The sequence below is a fragment of the Bos taurus genome, chromosome 3 (assembly GCF_002263795.3).
Source record: "Bos taurus isolate L1 Dominette 01449 registration number 42190680 breed Hereford chromosome 3, ARS-UCD2.0, whole genome shotgun sequence".
Classification (NCBI taxonomy): Eukaryota; Metazoa; Chordata; class Mammalia; order Artiodactyla; family Bovidae; genus Bos; species Bos taurus.
In genome coordinates this window covers 115,804,144-115,826,277 of record NC_037330.1, presented here as the reverse complement: position 1 = coordinate 115,826,277, position 22,134 = coordinate 115,804,144, and the positions used below count along the sequence as shown (strand labels likewise).

Genomic DNA, 22,134 nt, shown 5'->3' with positions numbered 1-22,134 from the left:
AGAGACATTATTTTGCCAACAAAGGTCCATCTAGTCGAGGCTATGGTTTTTCCAGTAGTCATGTATGGATGTGAGAGTTGAACCGTGAAGAAAGCTGAGCGCCTAAGATTTGATGCTTTTCAACTGTGGTGTTGGAGAGGACTCTTGAGAGTCCCTTGAACTGCGAGGAGATCCAGCCAGTCCATCCTAAAGGAGATCACTCCTGAATATTCATTAGAAGGACTGATGCTGAAGCTGAAACTCCAATACTTTGGCCACCTGATGCGAAGAACTGACTCCTTGGAAAAGACCCTGATGCTGGGAAAGATTGAAGGCAGGAGGAGAAGGGGATGACAGAGGATGAGATGGTTGGATGGCATCACCGACTCAACGGACATGAGTTTGAGTAAACTCCAGGAGTTGGTGATGGACAGGGAGGCCTGGCATGCTGCAATCCATGGGGTCGCAAAGAGAAGGACACGACTGAGCAACTGAACTGAACTGAACTGAACTGAACTATGAGCCCCATCCCTACTCCAGCTATCAAGGCCCCCAATTCCCAGGGGGCATCCAAAGGTTGGGGAGATATTCTGGTGCCCTCCAAGACCCCACGGCTCCCACAGGGGCCACTCCTGCCTGCCCAGGACCCTCTGTCATCCAGGGCTCTCTCCCCTCTCCTCGTCCTCCAGGACACAGGGCTGATGCCCACTGACAGACACACTGACCAGCTCCTCGCTAAGGCTGGGGACGTCTCCCCCTCCCGCCCTCTGAAGCTGCTGCTCTCTGGGATGCTGGTCCTTTCTGTGCCTCAGTCTCCATGATTATGAGGATAACAACAGCAAGCGCCTCACTCAGTTGCTGTGAGAGCTTAATGAGTGAGGAGATGTGGTACCCAAGGCCATGCTGGCACAGAGCTGGCTGTCTCTATGTGTCGCTGGGGTCTCACCCAGCCTTCCGCGGGCTCAGGGTTTGCCAACAAGAGGGCTTGGTGACTTCCTGGTGCCTCTGTGTCCCTCTCTCCCTGTCCATGTCACAGAAACAGGAGGCCCCAAGGTGGCCACTCGAGGGGAAAATACAAAGGGGACAGACACAGCAGATATTCCCCTAAATTATCCTTTTCATACTGTCCATGGGGTTGTCCGAGCAAGAATACTGGAGTGGGTTGCCATTTCCTTCTCAGAGAAGACTCTTGAGACTCCCTTGGACTTCAAGGGGATCCAGCCAGTCAATCCTCAAGGAAGTCAACCACTGGAAGGACTGATACTGAAGCTGAAGCTCCAATCTTTTGCCACCTGATGCAAAGAGTCGACTCACTGGAAAAGACCCTGATGCTGGGAAAGATTGAGGGCAGGAGGAGAAGGGGGTGACAGAGGATGAGCTGGTTGGATGGCATCACTGACTCAATAGACATGAGTTTGAGCAAACTCTGGGAGATGGTGAATGACAGGGAGGCCTGGCGTGCTGCAGTCCATGGGGTCGCAAAGAGTCGGACACGACTGAAGTGACTTAGCACGGAGTAGAAAGGAAATGTTAGAAACTGATTCCACCTTGATTTCTTAATATTTTTAATTTCTCATCTTTTTGTTCGGTATTTATTTATCTATTTGGCTGTACCAGGTCTTGGTTGCAGTATGTGGGATCTAGTTCCCTGACCAGGGTTCGAACCCAGGCCCCCCGCGTTGGGAATGCAGGGTCTCAGCCCCTGGACCACCAAGGAAGTCCCTCTTTCTCATTATTTCTTGTGTGCTTGTATGTTCCTATTCTCTGCATTTATTTCCTCTTTCTGTGTTCATTTGCCGAGGCTGCTGTAACAGGTACCACAGAGGGCAGGGGGGCAGCTTAAACAACAGGAAATTACTCTCCCAGCTCTGGAGGCCAGAAGTCCAAGGTCAAGGTGTCAGCGGTGCTGGTTCTTTTTGGAAGCTGTGCGCTCTTTCCGGCTCCCTGGGCCCCTGCCCCCTGGAGGCCGAGTGTCCCTGGGCTCATGTGGCCCTCGCTGACCTCATCCTTGCATCTATTATCCTGCCCTGGTGATTTGCCGTCAGTCACTGGCACTCCTTGGCTTCTGCTGTCTCCCATCTCTGCCTTCATCCTCACGTGACCTCCTCCCTGTATGTGTGTGTGTCTGTCTCCAGACGTCCCCTTTCTATAAAGGATACCCTGACTGGATTAGGACTCAGCCTAAGAATCCACCAGGGATTGAACCCACGTCACCTGCGTTGGGAGGCGGATTCTTTATAATGAGTCGCCAGGGAAGCCCCACTGAGACACATTTTAAATGTTTCTTAGAGCTAAGGCTAAAGGGAGATTTTAGGCTTTCTATACCCTGTGTGTGGGGCTTTCACAGTGGCTGAGTGATAAAGAATGTGCCAGCCAATGCAGAAGACACAGGTTCAATCCCGGGGTTGAGAAGATCCCCTGGAGAAGGAAATGGCAACCCACTCCAATATGCTTGCCTGGAAAACCCCGTGAACAGAGGAGCCTGATGGGCTACAGTCCAGGGGGTCACCAAAGAGTCGAACACGACTTAGCAAGTAACAACAACCACCCTAAGAACCTCAGCTGAGTTCGTTTCCTCTGCAATGACCCTATTTCCAAAGAAGGTCACATTCTGAGATACTGGGAGTTGGGGCTTCCACATACGGATTTTAAGAGGACACGTTCCTGTTCCTCTCTCTGCTATTGTCCTCGGCTTCCTTGCCCTTTTTCATGCTTTCTATCTCCAGTGCCTTTTCATCCACTATTTCCATCTTCCCTCCCTCATGGAAGACCTCGTGTCTGCAAGGAATCCTGAAGTCGCTAAGTACTGAGTGAGTCCATGGGAAAAGTTGATTACAGCTTCCAAGCTGGGAAATAGCAAAACGTAGTAACCCGCTTTCGGAATGAGTCTCATCATCTTCCCTGCCTTGGAACCAGCACCCACCAGTTCAACTTCATTTGTCTAAATAAAATCTGCTGCTGCTAAGTCGCTTCAGTCGTGTCCGATTCTGTGCGACCCCATAGACGGCAGCCCACCAGGCTCTCCAGTCCCTGGGATTATCCAAGCAAGAACACTGGAGTGGGTTGCCATTTCCTTCTCCAATTCGTGAAAGTGAAAAGTGAAAGTGAAGTCGTGTCTGACTCTTAGCGACCCCGTGGACTGCAGCCCACTAGGCTCCTCTGTCCATGGGATTCTCCAGGCAAGAGTACTGGAGTGGAGTGCCATTGCAAATCTGCTGGGGCTCTATAAAACAGGGCACGCCTGGGTATTAGCTTTGATTTACTTAAGCAGGAAAAGGGGGTCACTTTGACATCCCCCCAAGGCCATGTTTACAGCAAGACGTGCTGGATTGAACCATGGCTGCAGGAGCCTTCCTGCTGCAGTGAAGGTGAAATTAACCCCTCTTCCGTTTATCGCCTGCTCGTTTCAGAGCGCGGGGGCTCAGAAGCCGGAAGGCGAGCTTTCATTATCACTCATCTCCTTCACCAAGACCACTGTCCTTGCCAAGGACTCGTTTCGTGTGGAGGCTTTGAAAGGCTGTCATTCACAACAAAACCGCGATCATTATCTAGTTTTTAACTCTCATTTTCTTAGCACTTGAAAATGCTTTAAAGCCCTCAATATTTTCAGGACTTCATGGGCACATGAATGTATTAATGTTCTTTTAGTGTTTTCATACACACATAAAGGTATTTGTGTATATATATAACATTGTGCTCTGCAAGATCCCAAGTGTTATGAAAAGAAAAAAAATCAAGAAATTGTGATTCATTTATGAAATATTTTTTCTTCAGATTCAGGTACAGATCAAGAGAGAATCAAGTGAGCATGTAAAAGTCCATCCTCATGACAAATGGAGACAGCCAAACTAATTTTCCTGGTGACCTTATCTAAATTAGTTGGAAAATAACACTTCAGATTTATGACTAGTTACAATTAAGCTCTTTGAAGCCTTCTAATTAAACCTGTAAAGATTTATTTCGATATTATTCCTTTGGTAATCCTTTAAAAATGATAAAAATGTTAATGAATATCACCCTCAAAAGGAGATATTTCTGTTTATCCTAAATTAGACTCAGATCCTTCCTTTCAAATGATTGCATTTCAGGTTCAGATTTACACACCTCCAATACAAATTTCACATCCATTTTAAATAAGTTATTTTTAAAGTTTGTGCAAATGTTAGACATAATCTCTTGGAATAGAAATTAAACCAAACCTGTTGTGTTTTAATTTACTTTATATGTTCTTCATTATAGCACTTGCTCTTCACATACATAACATTCAAAGGTTATTTTTTAAAATACTAGGAGGTTAGTCATACTCAACATAATTCCCAGTTACTGTAGTGAGTATAGAAATGTTTCTGTGGCTGGAAGTTTTTCTTCAAGCCTTTATCTAAAAAGTTCTCCATGATGACTCTTCCATAATACAATTATATTTGCTCAGAAATATTAAATTTGTATTCTCTGTTGATTTTTGTTGTTCAGTTGCTAAGTCATGTCCAGCTCTTTGTGACCTGACGGACTGTAGCATGCCAGACTCCTCTGTCCTCCACTATCTCCGAGAGTTTGCTCAGGTTCATGTCCATTGAGTTGGTGATGCCATCCAACCATCTCATCCTCTGCTGCCCCCATCTCCTTTTGCCTTTGAATTTTCCCAGCACCCGGGTCTTTTCCAGTGAGTTGGCTCTTCACATCAGGTGGCCAAAGTATTGGAGCTTCAGCGTCAGTCCTTCCAGTGAATATTCAGGGTTGATTTCCCTTAGGATGGACTGGTTGGATCTCCTCGCAGTCCAAGGGATTCTCAAGAGTCTTCACTTGTTGATTCTGCAAACGACTAAACTACGTGGCTCGGACGGGCATAGTTTCCAGTTCATTCACCCTCTGTTTCTTTTCTCCCCAGGTGAGTACAGCTACCTGGGGACGAGCCTTCGCCAGGTGTCCATAGAACCCATGCCTTCCCTCCTGGATGTCCGACAGCTCATCACCCTGTACGCGATCCTGCCACTAGGTAAGGGCTCCTCCTGCCCCGCTGTGCCTGTGCTAGGAGCAGGGGTGTCTGCTCGTGTCTTCCTGGTTGTCGTCAAGGTGCACTGCAGCTTAACCCTTCCTACCGAGAACTGTGATTAAGGGTCGCTGCGCTGGATTGAGGCATCCGGAGCACCCGGGAAGGTACTGCCTGGGAAGCACAGCTGTAGCTCATTTGAGTGTCTTCTTAGCATTCTTTTCTTTTTATTGGAGTATAGTGGCTTCACAGTGTTGTGTTTCTACTGTACAGCGAAGTGAATCAGCCATACACACAGGTACCTCCCCTCCCCTTTTGGATTCTTTCCCTTTCAGGTCACCACAGTCCCTTAAGTAGGGTTCCCTGTACCGTATGCTATACAGAATGTTGTCATGACTTATCTATTTCACACATGGTACTAGCAGTGTATATGTGAGTCCCAGTCTCCCCCCTCTTTGCCCCTTAATATCCATACATTTGTTCTCCACATCTGTGTCTATTTCTGCTTTGCAAATAAGATCATCTATACCATTTTTCTAGATTCCACATACATGAGTTAAAAGTGAAAGTGAAGTTGCTCAGTTGTGTCTGACTCTTTGCAGCCCCATGGACTGTAGCCTACCAGGCTCCTCCGTCCATGGGATTCTCCAGGCAAGAGTACTAGAGTGGGTTTCCATTCCCTTCTCCAGGGGATCTTCCCAACCCAGGGATAAAACCCAGCTCACCTGCATTGCAGACAGACACTTTACAGTCTGAGCCACCAGGGAAGCTGTGAGTTAATATACAGTATTTGTTTTTCTCCTTCCGACGTACTTCACCCTGTGTAACTCTCTCCGGGTCCATCCACGTCTCTGCAGGTGGCCCAGTTTCGTTCCTTTTGTGGCTGAGTAGTATTCCATTGTGTGTGTCCACATCTTCTCTACCCAGTCCTCTGCCGATGGACATTTAAGTGGCTTTCATGTCCGGGCTGCTGAACCTTCTGGGCTGAAATTCCTGATGGCCAAACTCTGGAGAAATGATAGACAAAGCAAGCCCCTGCCACTCAAAGTAAGCTCAGCCTGAGGTTAAGCTTGCCTTTTACGCACAGGCTCTGTCACCAGGTCCTTAGCAGAGCCAGCCCTTCAGCAGAGCTATATTTCATAGATGGAAAGAATCAAGACTCCGCCAGCTTCCACTGAGGGTCAGTCACGATTGTTCAAACAGACCAGAGTCTGCAGGAAAGTCTGGGCTTGCCATAAGAAGTACCTGCTGCCCTCCTTCACTTTTGTGTGTGTTCTCATGACTTTGGTCTGTGTGTGACCTGAGTCACTGGGGCAGGGGCAGGGGCAGGTACCCCGGCCAGGCCGTGCTCTGATGACCATCCTGAACTATAAATCACATTTTGTTTGTTTAATTTGCTTCAAAGTGAGATGGGAATAGTTTGGACACTTCTTATCTTATTCCACTTTTTTTTTTTTTTTTTTTGCTGCAATACATGGCATGTGGGATCTTAGTTCCCCCACCAGGGATGAAACCCCGTCCCCCTGCAGTGGGAACAAGGAGACTGAGCTCCTAGACCGCCAGGGAAGTCCCTCCACTTTGACTTAAATACGAACTAAAAGTTCAGGACTTGCCTGCTGATTCCAGGGAGAATCTGCCTGCCAGTGCAGGGGATGCAGGTTCCATCCCTGATCCAGGAAGACCAGAGGCACTAAGCCCGTGCACCACAGCTATTGAGCCTGAGGTCCAAAGCCTCGAAGCCGCCACTCCTGAGCTCAGGTGCGGCAATTACCGAAGCCTGCGGGCCCTAGGACCCATGCTGCACAGCAGGAGAAGCCGCCGCCACGGGAAGCCCTCACACCACGAGAGAGGAGTCCCAGCTCATCACCACTTGAGAAAGCCGCTCGCGCAGCGGTAAAGACCCAGCACAGCCAAAAATGAATCAATGAACAACTTAAAAAGAACCTAAACCTATTGGCAAGAAATAGCTCATTGGCAAGAAATAGCTCATTCTTCTTTCAACTTCACGTCAGAAGTAGTACGTGGAATTAGGGGTCACAGATGCAGTGCAAGTCGCTCAGTCGTGTCCGACTCTTTGCGACCCCATGGACTGTAACCTACCAGGCTCCTCTGTCCATGGGATTTTCCAGGCAAGGTCCTGGACTGGGTTGCCATTTCCTTCTCCAAAGAAAGTGAAAGTCGCTCAGTCATGTCTGACTCTTTGCAACCCCATGGACTACACAGTGCATGGAATTCTCCAGGCCAGAATACTGGAGTGGGGAGCCTTTCCCTTCTCCAGGGGATCTTCCTGACCCAGGGATTGAACCCAGGTCTCCCTCATTGCAGGCAGACTCTTTACCAGCTGAGCCACAAGGGAAGCCCTGGGGTCAACACAAATAAGATGCATATGTAGCATAAACAAATACATAATCCTTGGGGATCTGCATATTTGGGGCCAATAAAATCAATATACAACGCTTACAGGATCCACATAAATAAACAGATGTGCCCTAAACCCCCATCACAGCGTGATGGAAGGCAGTAGAGAGCCAAGAACACCGAGAGGTGACAGGATTTTCAGGGCACGCCTCACCAATCAGGCTGTGGTGGATCTGCATCATCAACAGGTGAGGGGTGTCATCTCCAGGCCACCTTGAGGGTCGCAGGAAGAAGTGTGCCCAGGACGCATCCTGCCCGGACCCTCCTTTCGTCACTGAGAAACCTGGAGTCCTCGTGGGGGTCTGCCCAACCCAAGCCACAGACCCAGAGGGGCCTTTGCTCCCGTGACCTGTTCGCGGGTTTTCAACCTACCAGCAAGTCAGAGAAACTCGCTCCTGTGGCAGATTGCGAGGGCTCTGTCTAAATACCATATGTCTATAATAGCATCTGGTCACAAAAGGAAGTGTGTGTGTCAGCCTGACTGTTCAGGGCGCCACTGCCAGGGTGAGAGATCCTTTGTCTGGACGGCCTCTCTCTGCCATCATGGAATCGGGTCTGCTTCATCGTAACATGGTATCGTCACCCTCGCCAACCGCAGATGAAGCGTGCCCGGGTTATTTCACTTTAGAGAGAACATGCTCAAAACTACTTTCCAGGCTTTTGTGTAACCATAAACCTTCTTTCTGATGATGCAGATCGATTCCCTGTGTCTTGTCGATCACACGCAAAGAAAGAGAAGCACAGTCGTACTCCGAATATTGATATATTTCCAGCTGACCCAGGAGAGCCCAGCAGTGGACCCAAAGCAGATGAGTGTGACAACGGATGTTCTGACCGCAGCGCTCTACAGGATTTCATTCCATCCACTCTCTTAACTAGTTAGTGCCAACGTGTGCTCTGATCATGTTCAGAATGATGGGAGAGGTCAAACCTGAGTCTGGACTCAAAGGAGATGGACAGTGTGGTGGAGAGCAAAAGCCAGAGACCTCCGAGTGACCCGATGAGTCGCGTCATTTCATTATCAAGGGTCGTGTTCACTCCGCCCCCAGTGACAGGCCAGACCCCAGGGCAGGAGAAACCAACACAGACTTCCTGCATAATACAGGGACCTCTGCTCAGTACTCTGTCCTCACCTAAAGGAGAAGAGAAGTTGAAAAAGAATAGATGCGCATGTATGTGTAACTGAACCTGAAGCCAACCCAGCGTTGTTTATCGACTGTACCGCAATGTAAAATAAAAAGTTTTTAAAGCCCAGGCTACCACCAGCTGGACCTCCGTTTCCCCCCTTTCCTCCTATATCTTCCTGTCTGCTTCACGTTCATCTTCCCAAGCCTTCAAAGGGTGCAGTGCTGTTGCTGACAAACAGAGATTCCCCTGCCCCCTCCCCACAGAATGCCGGAGCTGAGTTATCACAGGAATGTTCTTTACAATTACAAGTTTAGGGAGAATGCTGGGGTGAGGGTGAGAGGGAAGTGATGTATTGGACACCCAAGGAGACCCGACAGTTCCACCTTGACGTACAAATCAAAGGTGTCACCGAGCCGGCTGAGACAGGAGGTGCGCCCCTGGTGAGAATGCTTTCAACACATCGATCACTATTGTCGAGACTGGGGTCACGCCGCAGAGTCACGGCCTTGGGGAGCCTGACCTAAGAACCACTTGTTTTTTTGGCAGGATCTTAGAGCCTCTGCTTCTGCCTTTTTTTAGGCTCTGCAGCCGTGCACGAGAAAGCCCCTTTGGTGAAGTCCCTGCTGTTGGCCGGACCGTCTGGGGTGGGGAAGAAGATGCTGGTCCATGCCATCTGTACCGAAACAGGAGCCAATCTCTTCAACCTGTCTGCCGCCAACATTACTGGGAAATACCCGGGCAAGAGTGGCCTCCAGATGATGCTGCATGTGGTCTTCAAGGTATTTGTCACGTTTCCCGGTCTCCAGTTCTCCTCCTCCTTTCATATTACATTTCCAAACGCTGCAAGGTGAGGTGGTTAGATGGCATCACCACCTCAATGAACACGAGTTTGTCCACCATGGTGGTGGGCTGGAAAGCCTGGCAGGCTGCAGTTCACGGGGTCACAAAGAGCCAGACATGACTTAGCGACCGAATGACAACAACAGTTTCCTTAAGTCATCTAGCACGGACCCTGTCCTTAACTGACATGCACGTCCCTCTTAAACATCCCCTTTGCATCCTCCAGTAATTACTTTATTATTGCTATCTCGCGGAGCATCCAATAGCCAGACACAGCTTCTCTCTTGGTAAGCACCCTACTGTGCCGTTCTGATCAGCCTCCTCTGTCATGGGAATGCTCACATCTTCCCTCCTGCAGTGCTCACGTCTCCTTAAAAATTAAATCTTTTTTCAGCCCACCTCCCTCCAATAACGGCATCAGATATTTGCATTTGGGGGTATTCTTTCTCACGTGGCTTGTGACTTGCAGTCAGCTCCTCATATCCAATATAAGGAGGAACCCGAAGCAATCTAAGCTGACCAGAGTAGTGCAGATATTCAGTTACGTAGCATCACAGATTCAGTGGACATGAATCTCAGCACACTCTAGGAGATAGTGACGGACAGGGAAGCCTGGTGTGCTGCAGTCCATGGGGTGGCAAAGAGTCAGACAGGACTTAGTGACTGAACAACAGCCCAGTGTCAGGTAGCAGGGTCCTAGAAGATGCTACGCAACCCTGCCCTGGGATCTTAGACAAACTCTTCACCTCCGCGCGTGGGATCTAGCTCCTCCAGCAGGGGTTGAACCCAGGCCCCCCTGCATTGGGAATGCAGTGTCTTAGCCACTCGACCACCAGGGAAGCCCCACATATTTATATCTAGTATTAAAACTGGACAGGATTTCATTTTCATTTGGTTGAGTTCTTCAAGGTTGTCCGGCTGTTCAGTTCACGTTTGGTTGCTAGAATACCGGGTAAGCAGCTTTGACTCCATCAAGACATACTCGTAATAGGTATTATCCAGTACATGGAGCTAGGTGTTAGCTCTGCCCCTGCTTTTAAGGGAGATGGTTACACGTGAGCAGCTGTCTTCTCCTAATAGACACAAAGGAGGAAGTGATGGCAGCCGGATCTCTCCTCCCAGCCATGTGGACCCTACACTGCACGAGTCAGGACATCTTGGGGTTTGTTCTGTTTGACTGCTTTTTTCCCTGACTATGTGTCACATGTTTCTTTTTCTTCATATTGTATCACTCTGTTGTATCATGGTCATGCTCTTTGCGACCATGTCTGACTCTTTGCGACCCCATGGATTGCAGCCCGCCAGGCTCTTCTGTCCACGGGATATTTCAGGCAAGAATACTGGAGTGAGTTGCCATTTCCTCCAGGGAATCTTTCCAACCCAGGGAGTGAACCGGCATCTCCTAAGTCTCTTGCACTGCGGGTGAATTCTTTACCCATTGAGCCATCAGGGAGGCCTGTTTCATTGTATGATTAATAAGTTTTTATTGTAGATTAGACATTGTGGATAATATGTTGTTGACACCCTGAAGCATGCTAGGCTTAGTTCTAACAGGCGGTTAAATTACTGGCTGATCAGCTTGAACTTGCAGAAGTTTTGTTTTCCATTTCATTAGTGAGGGCTCTATTTTGATTTTGCTCTTAGTCCTGGAAGCTTGTCTTTACTTTGAGGTTTCAGTGGGAATCTTGAGCTGTTTACCAAGTTCCTTGAACTTGGCAGAAGCTAAGGTATGTGCTCAGTTGTTTTACTTTTCCAGCTGTTGCTTTCCACTGAGCTTCTTGGAATCTTCCCCCATGCATGCATGCAAGGTTAACCAAGAACTTGGAGGTGAGCTAGAATGTGAAGCCCAGCAGCTTCACTTGTGGCTACTTCACTTAATCACTTAATCACCAAGCTCAAAGCACTGAGTTCTTCAGAGGAAAGGTAAAACTCATCCTCTGCCCAGAAGAACACCCCAGGGAACTCATTCTAAATGCCGGATTTTGTTGACATTGTCAAGTAACCAACAGAAGCACAAAAGTGTAAAAACATTGGCATTTCGTGAGCATCTGGGCATCACAGACCTTATCCCCTCTCTGTGTTAACTCAGTCACTCCTCACAGTAACCTGAGGAGGTGGGCAGTATCATAACACCCATTTTGCTGATTTAAGAAACTGAGGTACACAGCATCTAAGTAGTTTTCCAGGCTGCAGTGCCGTGGCATGAGCCTGATCAGTCTGGGTGCAGAGGCTCCAGGCCTAACACTGCATTATTCAGCTTCTGAATTAAGCCTCTCTTCTCCACCCACCAAAGGGCTCTGTCGTTCAGACTCTAGGGCAAAGCCAAGGGCATGGTTGTTTTATTTGCTCCTGCTGCTGAGAAGTTTGTCTTGATATCAGACAAGCTGTCTTGGCATTAATTTGAATCATTGCAAATGGGCATTCCGTGGGGCACAAAATGCTGGATGTCAGATCATCAAGATGTGGATACAGCCTGTGTACTCCGCGTCGAAGGGCCTGACACACACCTCATTACGCTTCACCTTTACTGCATATGTAAGTGATTAATGGAAGGCCCAGAGGTCTCGGGAGTGGGAGTCATTCAATTAAAAATCACGGGCACTGAGCCACAGTGCCCTGGCAGGACTGCAGAGCAGCTATCTGCATTGCAAAGAGGTACCTGGTTTTAATTAATCGGAGAAGTGTGGAGAGCCCCACACGTGGGCATGTTACGTGGGCCTGAGGGCAGCAAAATTTGGATCTGAGGCATTTGCTTGAGTAGGTGAAATAACAGAAGGGCCTGGTTATTCATCACGTCTTCTCTTAAAGAATTCCTGTGGCTGAGTTCCTCTCTGCAGCGCTAAGAACGCAACTCTTAGAAAACATCGCTTCTGCCTGGAGGCGTTTGCCTCTCCCACAAAACCCTGTGCTTGTGGAAACACGCTGGTGAAACGAGTCTCTGATTTGTTTTCCAAGCACAAATTCAAATTTTCTACAAAAAAATTGAAAATAATTTGACAAAACATTCTATTCTGTTCTCATTATTATGGAACGGTTCCTTTAGTCTACACACAATGAATCCAGTGTGTTCCTTCCACAAATGTGTGTACAGTACAAGTAAACAATTGTCACTTAAAATTCTGTCTTCCAGTAAGGCTAGATGGGGGAAGGAATATACATCTGTTTGATGGTGGTGGTTTAGTCGCTAAGTCGTGTCTGACTCTTGTAACCCCCTGGACTATATAGCCTGCTAGGCTCCTCTGTCCATGGGATTCTCCAGGCAAGAATACTGGAGTGGGTTGCCATTTCCTTTTCCGATACATCTGTTTAGTTAGGACGTATTAGAAATGCATCTAATGGTTAAGAACTGTGGGATAAATGATTTTTTGTTTATTATTTTTGGCTGCATGGGGTCTTCATTGCTGAGTGGGGGCTTTTCTCTAGGTGCGGTACCCTGGCTTCTCATTAAAGCGGCTTCTCTTTTTGTGAAGCATCGGCTCTAGAGCACAGGCTTCAGTAGCTGCAGCCCAAGGGGATAAGTGATTCATATTTAATAGATATGTTTTGGACAAAAGCTATCAAGGCAAAGTGCCAGCCTCCTCTGCTGTTTTGTGATGGTTGATCAGAGGATGAAGGCTCAAGGAAGACTCGAGTTGTCTGGCCAGGAGTTCAGCACGTGCCCAGGAGTTTTCTATTCACTTTCCCTTTTGATTGCCCCAACTCCTGGTGAGGCAAGAATTAATGTGCCCATTTTACAGACCAGAAAACTGAGGCACACAGTGCTTAATTTGACCAAAAGTACAAGAGAACTAAGGCTTCTCTCAGTTGGCGCTAAGGTGGTGCTAGTGATCAAGAACCTGCCTGCCAGTGCAGGAGACATAGGAGATGCAGCTTCAGTCCCTGGGTCAGGAAGATCCCCTGGAGAAGCGCATGGCAACCCACTCCAGTGTTCTTGCCTGTAGAATCCTCATGGACAGAGAAGCCTGATGGGCTACAGCCCATGAGATCGAAAAGAGTCAGACACGACTGAAGCGACTTATCACGCACGCACAAGAGAACTATGGGGCTGGCATCTGGATTTAAGCCTAGGTGTGACTCAGAAGCCGTCACCTGGTCCCCAGCTGGCCTCTGGGGGAGTGAAGCCTGGGTAGTCCCCAGCCCTGTGAGATCTGTGCCCTTGAACCACCGCAAAGGCCATTCTTGGGCTAGAGTATCAGCTTGGGACATTTCAGTCTGAGAAGGTGAAGAAACTAGAGACTTTAGCATCCTGTTGGCGGTCCTGCTGTCTCCATGCCTTCTGGATTCCCCCTTCCCTGACCCTCCAGACAGCCTGGGAGAAAGCCAAGGAGAGGCCAGGGCACCCTGGAGGGCAGGCCAGAGCAGAACATCCTCTCTCCTACGGTCTGGGAGAGACGGTCCCCCTCCCTGGGGTCCTTGCTTCCTCCTCTTCCTCCTCTGTTGGAGACCTCACCCACCAAGGGCTGGACTCAGAGGTAGGCTTCAGAGAGCAGGGCTAAGGCAGCCACCAGGCCAGGGTCAAGGCCACCTGGCCTGCACTGGCCTGCGAATCTGGACCCAAGGGAGCCGAGACGTTGCTCGTGCCTGAGCACCTCCCACCAGGGCTCCTTGCTGGGCTCCCAGCCAGCAGCCCGTGGCAGCCAGCCAAGGGATCTCACCCAGATGTGCTGGTGTAAACAGCTGGCCCAGGAGGCAGGAGAAAGGGAGCCCCGCCAGTTACATCTCTGTAGCTCACAGAGACCTCTGCTCCTGGTTAATAACCCAAAGACATCGTGGATATTCGTGGATGATTTTAAAAATGAAACAGATGTATAATAAACAGAACAAGTATGTTAGCCCTGCCTTTACAAAATTCAGTAAGGACAGAGCAAAGACCTACACCTGACCCCCCACCCCGAAACAGAGCTGGTCAAATGGGGATGGCGGGAGTTCAGTGAAGGAGGAGAGGAGAGGAGAAGAGAGAAACAGGAGATAGCTGCTCTGGTGGAGCATCAGGTGTGGAAATAGAGGTACCAGGGTGGGAGGAGGGGGCCAGGTGCCCATGAGGCCTGAGCAGCTGCTGTCAGGAAGCAGGGCCCTCCTGCGGGACCACAGAGAGGGCTTCAGGTTGAGCAAAGGCATCAAGGAGATCCAGCCAGTCCATCCCCAAGGAAATCAGTCCTGAATATTCAGTGGAAGGACTGATGCTAAAGCTGAAACTCCAATACTTTGGCCACCTGATGTGAAGAGCTGACTCAATGGAAAAGACCCTGATGCTGGGAAAGATTGAAGGCAGGAGGAGAAGGGGACCACAGAGGATGAGATGGTTGGATGGCATCACCGACTCAATGGACACGAGTTTGAGCAAGCCCCGGGAGTTGTGATAGACAGGGAGGCCTGACGTGCTGCGGTCCATGGCGTCGCAGAGTCAGACACCACTGAGCAACTGAACTGAACTGAACTGAAAGTCATCAAAACCTCTTTTTTTTTAACCACAGACTTTCTGTTTTAGAGCAGTTTTAGTTCTCAGTGGCAGTGAGAGCGTCCCACTGCCCCAGGGAGGATGGGCGGCTCTGAGGGGAGGGCGGGTCCCAACCGCAGATGCCCCAGGGTGCCTCCTGCCATGAGGATGCCCCCAGGCACCACGAGGGGCACAGGATCGGCTGAGGGCTGCGAAGCGCGGTCCGCATCTGCTCTTGCTCTGTGGTGGGCAGTAGGGGTGAGCAGGGACAATGTCACAGGCGCTAAAGGATTTTTAGCCAATTTGAAAACCCTTCAAGAAGGGGGTGCCCTAAATGCGGCTAAACGGTGCCTGGGGAAGGTGAGTGTGGCCTTGCGCCCAGGTGTTAACACCTGCGCTTCTCAGAGTTGGCACAAGGTCAGGCGGATGGGCGTGAACCTGTTATTTCTGGTGTAGCTGGGAGTGAACCAGGAGGAAGGGGTTCCAGGAGATAGTCTGGATGGTCTTGTAAGCCTGGCGCCCTCCAGACAGCAGCCTCCTCCGAATCCAGCAGTGGTATCGGTGGGCTCCTGCCACCAGCACTGACCCGCTTCCCCATGCCACCTGCCACAGCCCATCCGCTGTGCCTCCATCCCCAGCTCCCTTCTGGTCCTCTCCTCTGCCTCCGTTGACCTTCCTTCCCGTCACAGGGCAGCCCCACCCAGTTCTGGACTGTTTAATCCACCTCTGCTCTTCCTGTAATTGACATTCACAGTTTATCCCAGCTCACACCCAGTAAGGACGTGGAGTATTGGGTTGGCCAAAAGGTTCATTGAGGTTTTTCCTCTGGCGTAACAAGAAAATCAGAACAAACCCTTTGGCCAACCCAGTAACCTCTACAATTACATGAAAGATAATACAGGGAAATAGAAATTTTACAAATCATCATCTTTAAATAATGGAAATAGAGAACAAGCCGTTTTCACATATTAAATATGGAAGCAGAATCCGAGTGACTATAGTTCGGGAAAGTGAGCCTTCCCCGCCCCACCCCCCCACCCCCTGCCAATCTCCCCCTGTCCCAGATCTTCCCCAGCTGGGCAGCCTCCTGCCTGGCCACTGCCGGCTGCCCACAGCCCCCATTCAGACACAGGAGGCCACTTCTTCTGCAGGCAGGGACCGTGTTTCCCAGCCCTCCCTGCTTCCCACTGCAGATGCTCAGCAAATCTCTGTGGCTTGGATGGATGGATGGAAGGGCGGGCAGATGGTTGCCTAGCTGGATGGACTGTCCTTTTCAGTTTGGTAAAGATACAACCCCTGAAAAACAGACCTGGGTTTTCCTGGGGTTCTCTGTGGCAAGCAGAATAGCACCCTTTCAGAAAGGACTTCCACACTTCCAAGGGTCATTTGGGCAGATCTAATTAGTAGTTCAATTCAAACACAAACTGGTTTTCATCATTAAGCCATTATATCCCAACCCAAGAGAAGTTCATCCTGATGGTGGATGTTTGACAGCATTTCTTTGGAGAATACAGAAGATCAAATCCATCAAATTCACATGGATGGGAAAGAGACTGTTGGCTAGACCTTTCCAGAACTTGAAAAAGCGCATGTTGGGTGAAATGTATCTTTAGTCCGGAGTTGATAATTCGGTAGGACTGCAGAGCCCTCTACTGGCGATGGAAATAAACTAGCCCCGGTAACTTCCGAAAAGTTCCTTTGTGGATTAATTACATTTAATTGCCCATGACCTCCAACTATCTGTGGGTAATTTATACGACGCCTTTCCATTACTAAATGAAAATTAAAAGAGCAAAGGATACCATTTTTCATTAACAAATTTGCAAAGAGGTTTTTTTATTGTTAATACTTTGTTGAGAAGAGTGTGAAAAAAATTTGTGGCTGGAGGAGAGTGTGAACAGAGGGCCTCGAGGAGGGCAGGGGGACCACACGGGTGCAAGTGTGACGAGCCGGCAGGCAGGTCCTTTGACCTAGCAGCTTCATGGACCCAAAAGGCCCATCTTAAGCCCTGTTTGGTTTAGCGAGAAGGCAGAAAACCATCCAGATATTCGAAAAACAGGGACTAGATCCATAAGTGATGGAGCTTCTTAGTAAAAGGCTGTTGGAGAAATAAACTGCATGCAGCGTGAACAGGAATATAAGGCAGTGTGTGAAGAGCCATCTCGTGTTTGCAAGTATCCATGTCGCGGAAGGTCTGTGAAGATAGGAGAGGACTGGCGAGTGGTTCTCAGCAAAGGGGGCAGAGGAGGCGTGTCTGTATGTTCTGAAGTTTTGCCAGTACTCCTTTTGCATGGCAAAAAAGGACTGAATTTGCAGGGCGCGTGTGTTCAAGGCGATGCCACTGTAGACGTGTCCTGACTGGCGGGCACCCTGCCTGCACCCACCGTGGTCCTCCCCACTCCCAGTGGCTATACAGCAGGAAGGGTGTCTCCTCATCAAGGTCATCCTCTCCTGGGCTTTACCTCCCCACCCAATGCCATCTGCAAGCTCTGCCCTACCCACGTTTCCTGTCTCTGTCCCATGCATTCCTCAGCTGCCTATCACATGGCTTCCGTCCCCTCCACACCACCCATGACCTCCTGGTTGCCAGACTCTCAGGCCAGCACTGCCTGCTGTCACCGGCTCCCCGCTGCCCTTCCCTGGGCTCTGAGACCACTCCCTCTTCTATGCCCCTTTGATCTCCCCAGGCTCCCCTTCCTTCTCCCCGCCATCAGTGTCTCCCCGCTGCAGAGACCCCACTCCCCGGCCCCAGGCTGGCCTCCCCAACTCTCCCCACGTCCCTCACCCATTCCCACGGCCCCACTGCCGCCTCAGAGCCTTTTGCAGCCCCACCTCCCTCCTGCCCGCCCCCTAGACCCGCCAGTCCTCCTGCCTGGAGGTCCAGCTGCCCTCTGGCTCCCGTGGCCTAAACAGACTTCATCTTTCATCCCTCATCTGGTCCCGTTTGGATTCCTGGGCCCTCGTCCTCCTGGCCTCCAGGCCTCCCGGCACGGGAAACTCCCTGCTTCCTCATCCCTCAGCCAGCCATCACCAGGTCTCACTGCTGTTGTTTAGTCACCCAGTCGTGTCCAACTCTTTTCAACCCCGTGGACCGCAGCACACCAGGCTGCCCTGTCCTTCACCGTTTCCTGGAGTTTGCTCAAACTCATGTCCATTGAGTCAGTGATGCCCTCCAACCATCCCGTCCTCTGTCACCCCCTTATGCTCCTGCCCTCAGTCTTTCCCAGCATCAGGGTCTTTTCCAGTGAGTCGGCTCTTCGCATCAGGTGGCCAGAGTATTGGAGCTTCAGCTTCAGTATCAGTCCTTGCAATGAGCATTCAGGGCTGATTTCCTTCAGGGTAACTGGTTGGATGTCCTTGCTATCCATCAGGTCTGGCAGATCTAAACGCCCTTCATACCCATTTCCTGCCCTCCTGCCACTCCTTTGCTCAAGCCCTCACCTCTTCTCCTCCAAAAGCCTCCTAACCTTCTCCCTGCCTCCAGCCTCACTTCCCAGCACAACCTCTGGGAGGTTTCCTGGGAGACAGCCGCCAGCTGGTCATGCGTCTCAGTCCACCAGAGGGATTTCTCGGTAACACACCAGGATCGAAGGTCACGATTCGAGTCCCTTATAGACTCCAAACAGCTTCCAGGATAAAAGCAAGCTCCGTGGCAAGGCCAAGGCCTTTCTGACACCTTCCAGAATGACCTGAGCAGCCCATGTGGGCACAGCCCCGCCCTTCACTCCGGTTCCTGCCCCTGGTGTGGCAGACGCATGCCCTCCTCCAGGCTCTGTGCCTTCTAGACACCCTTGCAGATCCTGTCTGCTTTAGCCCTCATTGGCACCATCCACATCTGCTTGCCGCCCTCATCCCCTTATCCCTCTTTCTGTCAGAGGTGGTCCTTGCTGACACCCATTTTCCTTGGCCCACCCTCCCAGCCCCACCTCACCGTCCCCTCCCACCGGTGGACTCCTTGAAGTCAGGGGCCCCAGCACCCAGCACAGTGCCCGGCACATCAGAGCTCCTGTGTCAATGTTTTATGAACAGAAAATGAGAGAATGGATTTTGTTCCACAGTGCTGTTGTTCAGTCACTCAGTCGTGTCCGACTCTTGTGACCCCATGGATTGTAGCCTACTGGGTTCTTCTGTCCATGGGATTCTCCAGGCAAGAATATTGGAGTGGGTTGTCATTTCCTTCTCTAGGGGATCTTCCCGACCCAGGGGTCCAACCCAGGTCTCCCACGTTGCACGTAGATTCTTTACCATCTGAGCTTCCAGGGAAGCCCTCATTCTATATACTGGACCCAAAATGATAAAAACCGCTTTCCTCCCCATGACAGCCATCCATCTATTTGAAAACAGTTCACTTGCTCCCTGGAGTCTTCTTTTCCCCAAGGAAAAGAGTCTCAGGTCTTTCCATTCTTCCTGGTAGGAGAGGCGTGTGGCCTGGCAGGGCCCGGGTTTCTGCACCCTCCTTCTCTGCTCAGGACTGAACAAGGTCCCCGGGCATCCCCTGAACAGGCTCGCCACCGAGGAAGGTCAGAGAGAGAGAGATTCACGCTCTGGAGGACAAGACAGACAGTGACGGCTTTTAAAGCCTTTCTTCCTATTAGAATGAAAGGTGATAGGAAAGGACACAGGCCAGGGGTAGGAGATGCTGTGGAATAGGCATCTTGTCTCCATAGCAACGCGGCAGCTTGCTGCCTGGGCGATGGCATGGGCCTGGGGGTGTCAGACCTACCCAGGGATGCCTCCGGGTTCCACACATCCCCGTGCTGGTGGAGGGGGGCACGCGTTCCTGACTTCTCTGTCCGCCTCGGTGACCTCATGTACAAAAGGGGCGTGGCGTGAGATGCACCTGGCTTCACACCTGCCATGGTGAAGGAGCAGCAGTAGCGTCCCGGATCTCAAGGCAACTCGCAAGTGCCCATTCCTTGTACTGTTGCGGTGTCATCCAGGAACTTGCCTGGGGAATGTTTTCTGTTCATTTGATAATCCCCGAGCCCTTCCAAACCACGTGGTCACCCAAGCCCCCTGCACAGCCCTGGGAGCCCCAGAGCAGGTGACCGTCCTGAGGAAGGAAACCCTTGACAAGTGCATGTTAGAAACACAGGAAGTGTGGAATTCCCCCACTGCTCGGAACGAGGGAGCAGTTCCTCGGCGTTCATGGTCAGTGGAACGTTGTGGGCACGTTTTCAAAACAACTTTAGATAAGAGGCTGGAAGGAAGACTGCTGCTTTCAGAATTACCCCAAGCTAAAATGATGCCCGTGTTTCCAGTCCATCTGCGTGGCTTACCTTATTAAAAGCAGAAAGAGAAAAGGAAAATGGGGACACTTGGGACTCACATCTGTGATTCCCGTTAAGAACAGCTGGCCTGAGAGAACACAGGCACACAAAAAGAGCCAGGCAAAAGCCGTCGTTTGCCAGCTGGACACCAGAGAGGCCGGTCTGCAGCCTCCATGAGCACACGAGCTAGCCTGAGACTGCAGACAACTGTTTATGCGAAAATTGTTTTGCCATTGGTTTCCGTTCTAAAGCTTAAGATTTTTATAGGAGGGATTGCAAAGAATAAAAATTGTGCCTTTGTTATTATAAAGTATCCTGAGAAGCTGAAAACCTTTTATATCCAGTATCTCATCTTCTTATTTTCTTTGGGGGCTGAAAGTAGAGAAGCTTTTGACTTCAACTCCAAATAGCTTTGAGCAGAACAGTGGTTACTTGGGGCCTGCCCCCAGGGCACTGGAATGGGTCCCACTGACTGCAGTGGGCAGACCAACTGGAGAGAAATTGGGGGTTCACATCAGGAGCTGAGGGAATGGATGACGTGATTGAAAGAGATTAGGAAGGGAGTGGACAGACTTGGCGATGGTTCGACGTGTCTGGTGAAGCCAGGGAGGGTGCCAGAGGGTCTGGCTCAAGGAAGTAAGAGGAACTGAGGATGTGGTAGCCAGCACCCTGGACTGGCATCCCGCTTCTGCCACCATCTAGCTGCATGACCTTGGACGGGTCACGGAGCATTTTTGAGCCTCAGTTTCCCCATCTGCAAACAGGGATGGTGATGATATTACCTGCACCATAGAGTTGTAATGAATGTGAGTGAGTTATCACAGGTCCCATCCTCTGAGTAGAGGAAGTGCTGGTCGGTGCTGGTCGGTGCTGGCCGTGACCTTGTGTGTGATAGAGGCAGTGTGCGACGCGTGTGGCCTGAGCCTGGCTCACTGGCTATTTTATATGCTTCCCATCAAGCTGCCTTGGGTTACTGAGATTGAAACTTAGGGTTCCGGACTCCTGAGCTCTGTGGCTTGGGGTCTAAAACATAACGCCGACCACAGGGTGGTTGGCTGGCACCATTTCCTCTCTGAACGTCCTGGCATGTGTGGGACTGGACACAAGTCCCAGCCCAGGGCCAGACCGGCACCGGGATCAAGCGGAATCCACTTTTGTCTTTGAACCTGCATAATCTGCTTCCCCTGGTACATAGTGCCAGGGGAAAACGGACCCAGCCAGTGTTCCCAGTGACTTTTCCATCATTTATTAAATGTCTGTCTTGGTTTAAAAATCACACCTGCTGCCTTAATGATGTTTAAAGATATATAAAAATAGGAGTACATAACACTGCATTCACTGTGACTGGAGACGGCTTTTATCTGGTACAATTTTGCACAAAGCACAAATTGTTGCAAAAATACCCGAACTCCGCTATCATGGGGGCGCTTTGAAGAGATTGTTAGGTGTGTGGCAATTATTCATGGGCCCACGGTAAGTCCTAGCGCAGTCATGAAGACCCGCTCGCCCCGGGAGGGGCTCAGAGCCACCTTCCAGATGAAACCACGGCCACAAAGGCAGCAGGCCCACGGAGACGAACAAACGGCATCACGGGGGCCCTGTGCTGAAACGGGCTTTTCTCAAAATGAGCAAACTTGAATCAGCGTGGGAGTGGGGCATAGGCTGTAATTAAAACTCGTGGCCCAGTTCCCTTCGTTTGTAGCAGAAAACTATTGGCTCATTTCAAGCCAAAGCCGGTGGACAGTCAGGGTCCTTGGCGCAGGATGTAGGGACCCCCAGGGCATCCTGACCACCAGCGCCCACGTCCTGAAGCAAAGGAAGATGCAGCGCGCATGCGCAGTGCAGCCTCGCGAGGCGCTGCTGTCCCGGCGGACCGTCCCAGTCCGTCCTGCTGTTCCCAGGGCGGGTCAAGAGTGCACCCCAGAGTAAACACGTTTACAACCAACTGTTTCTCCTCGCAGGTGGCCCGCAAGCTCCAGCCCTCCGTGGTATGGATCGGAGACACCGAGAAAACCTTCTACAAAAAAGTGCCCCACGCGGAAAGAAAGGTGAGGCCTTCTCAGTGGGGCCTTTTC

The 22,134-nt window shown here is 50.5% G+C and overlaps 1 protein-coding gene across 4 annotated transcripts in view; it reads left to right on the top strand.

Moving 5' to 3' along the window:
* Positions 1–22,134, top strand: part of IQCA1 (IQ motif containing with AAA domain 1) — a 188,575-nt gene that overhangs the window by 141,388 nt on the left and 25,053 nt on the right. For all 4 annotated transcript variants that reach the window (NM_001206547.1, XM_010803867.4, XM_015467211.3 and 1 more), the window contains 3 exons: positions 4,865–4,972; positions 9,092–9,291; positions 22,021–22,107. In NM_001206547.1, coding sequence (NP_001193476.1) covers positions 4,865–4,972; positions 9,092–9,291; positions 22,021–22,107 — 395 coding nt within the window. The remainder of the gene's footprint in view (positions 1–4,864; positions 4,973–9,091; positions 9,292–22,020; positions 22,108–22,134) is intronic.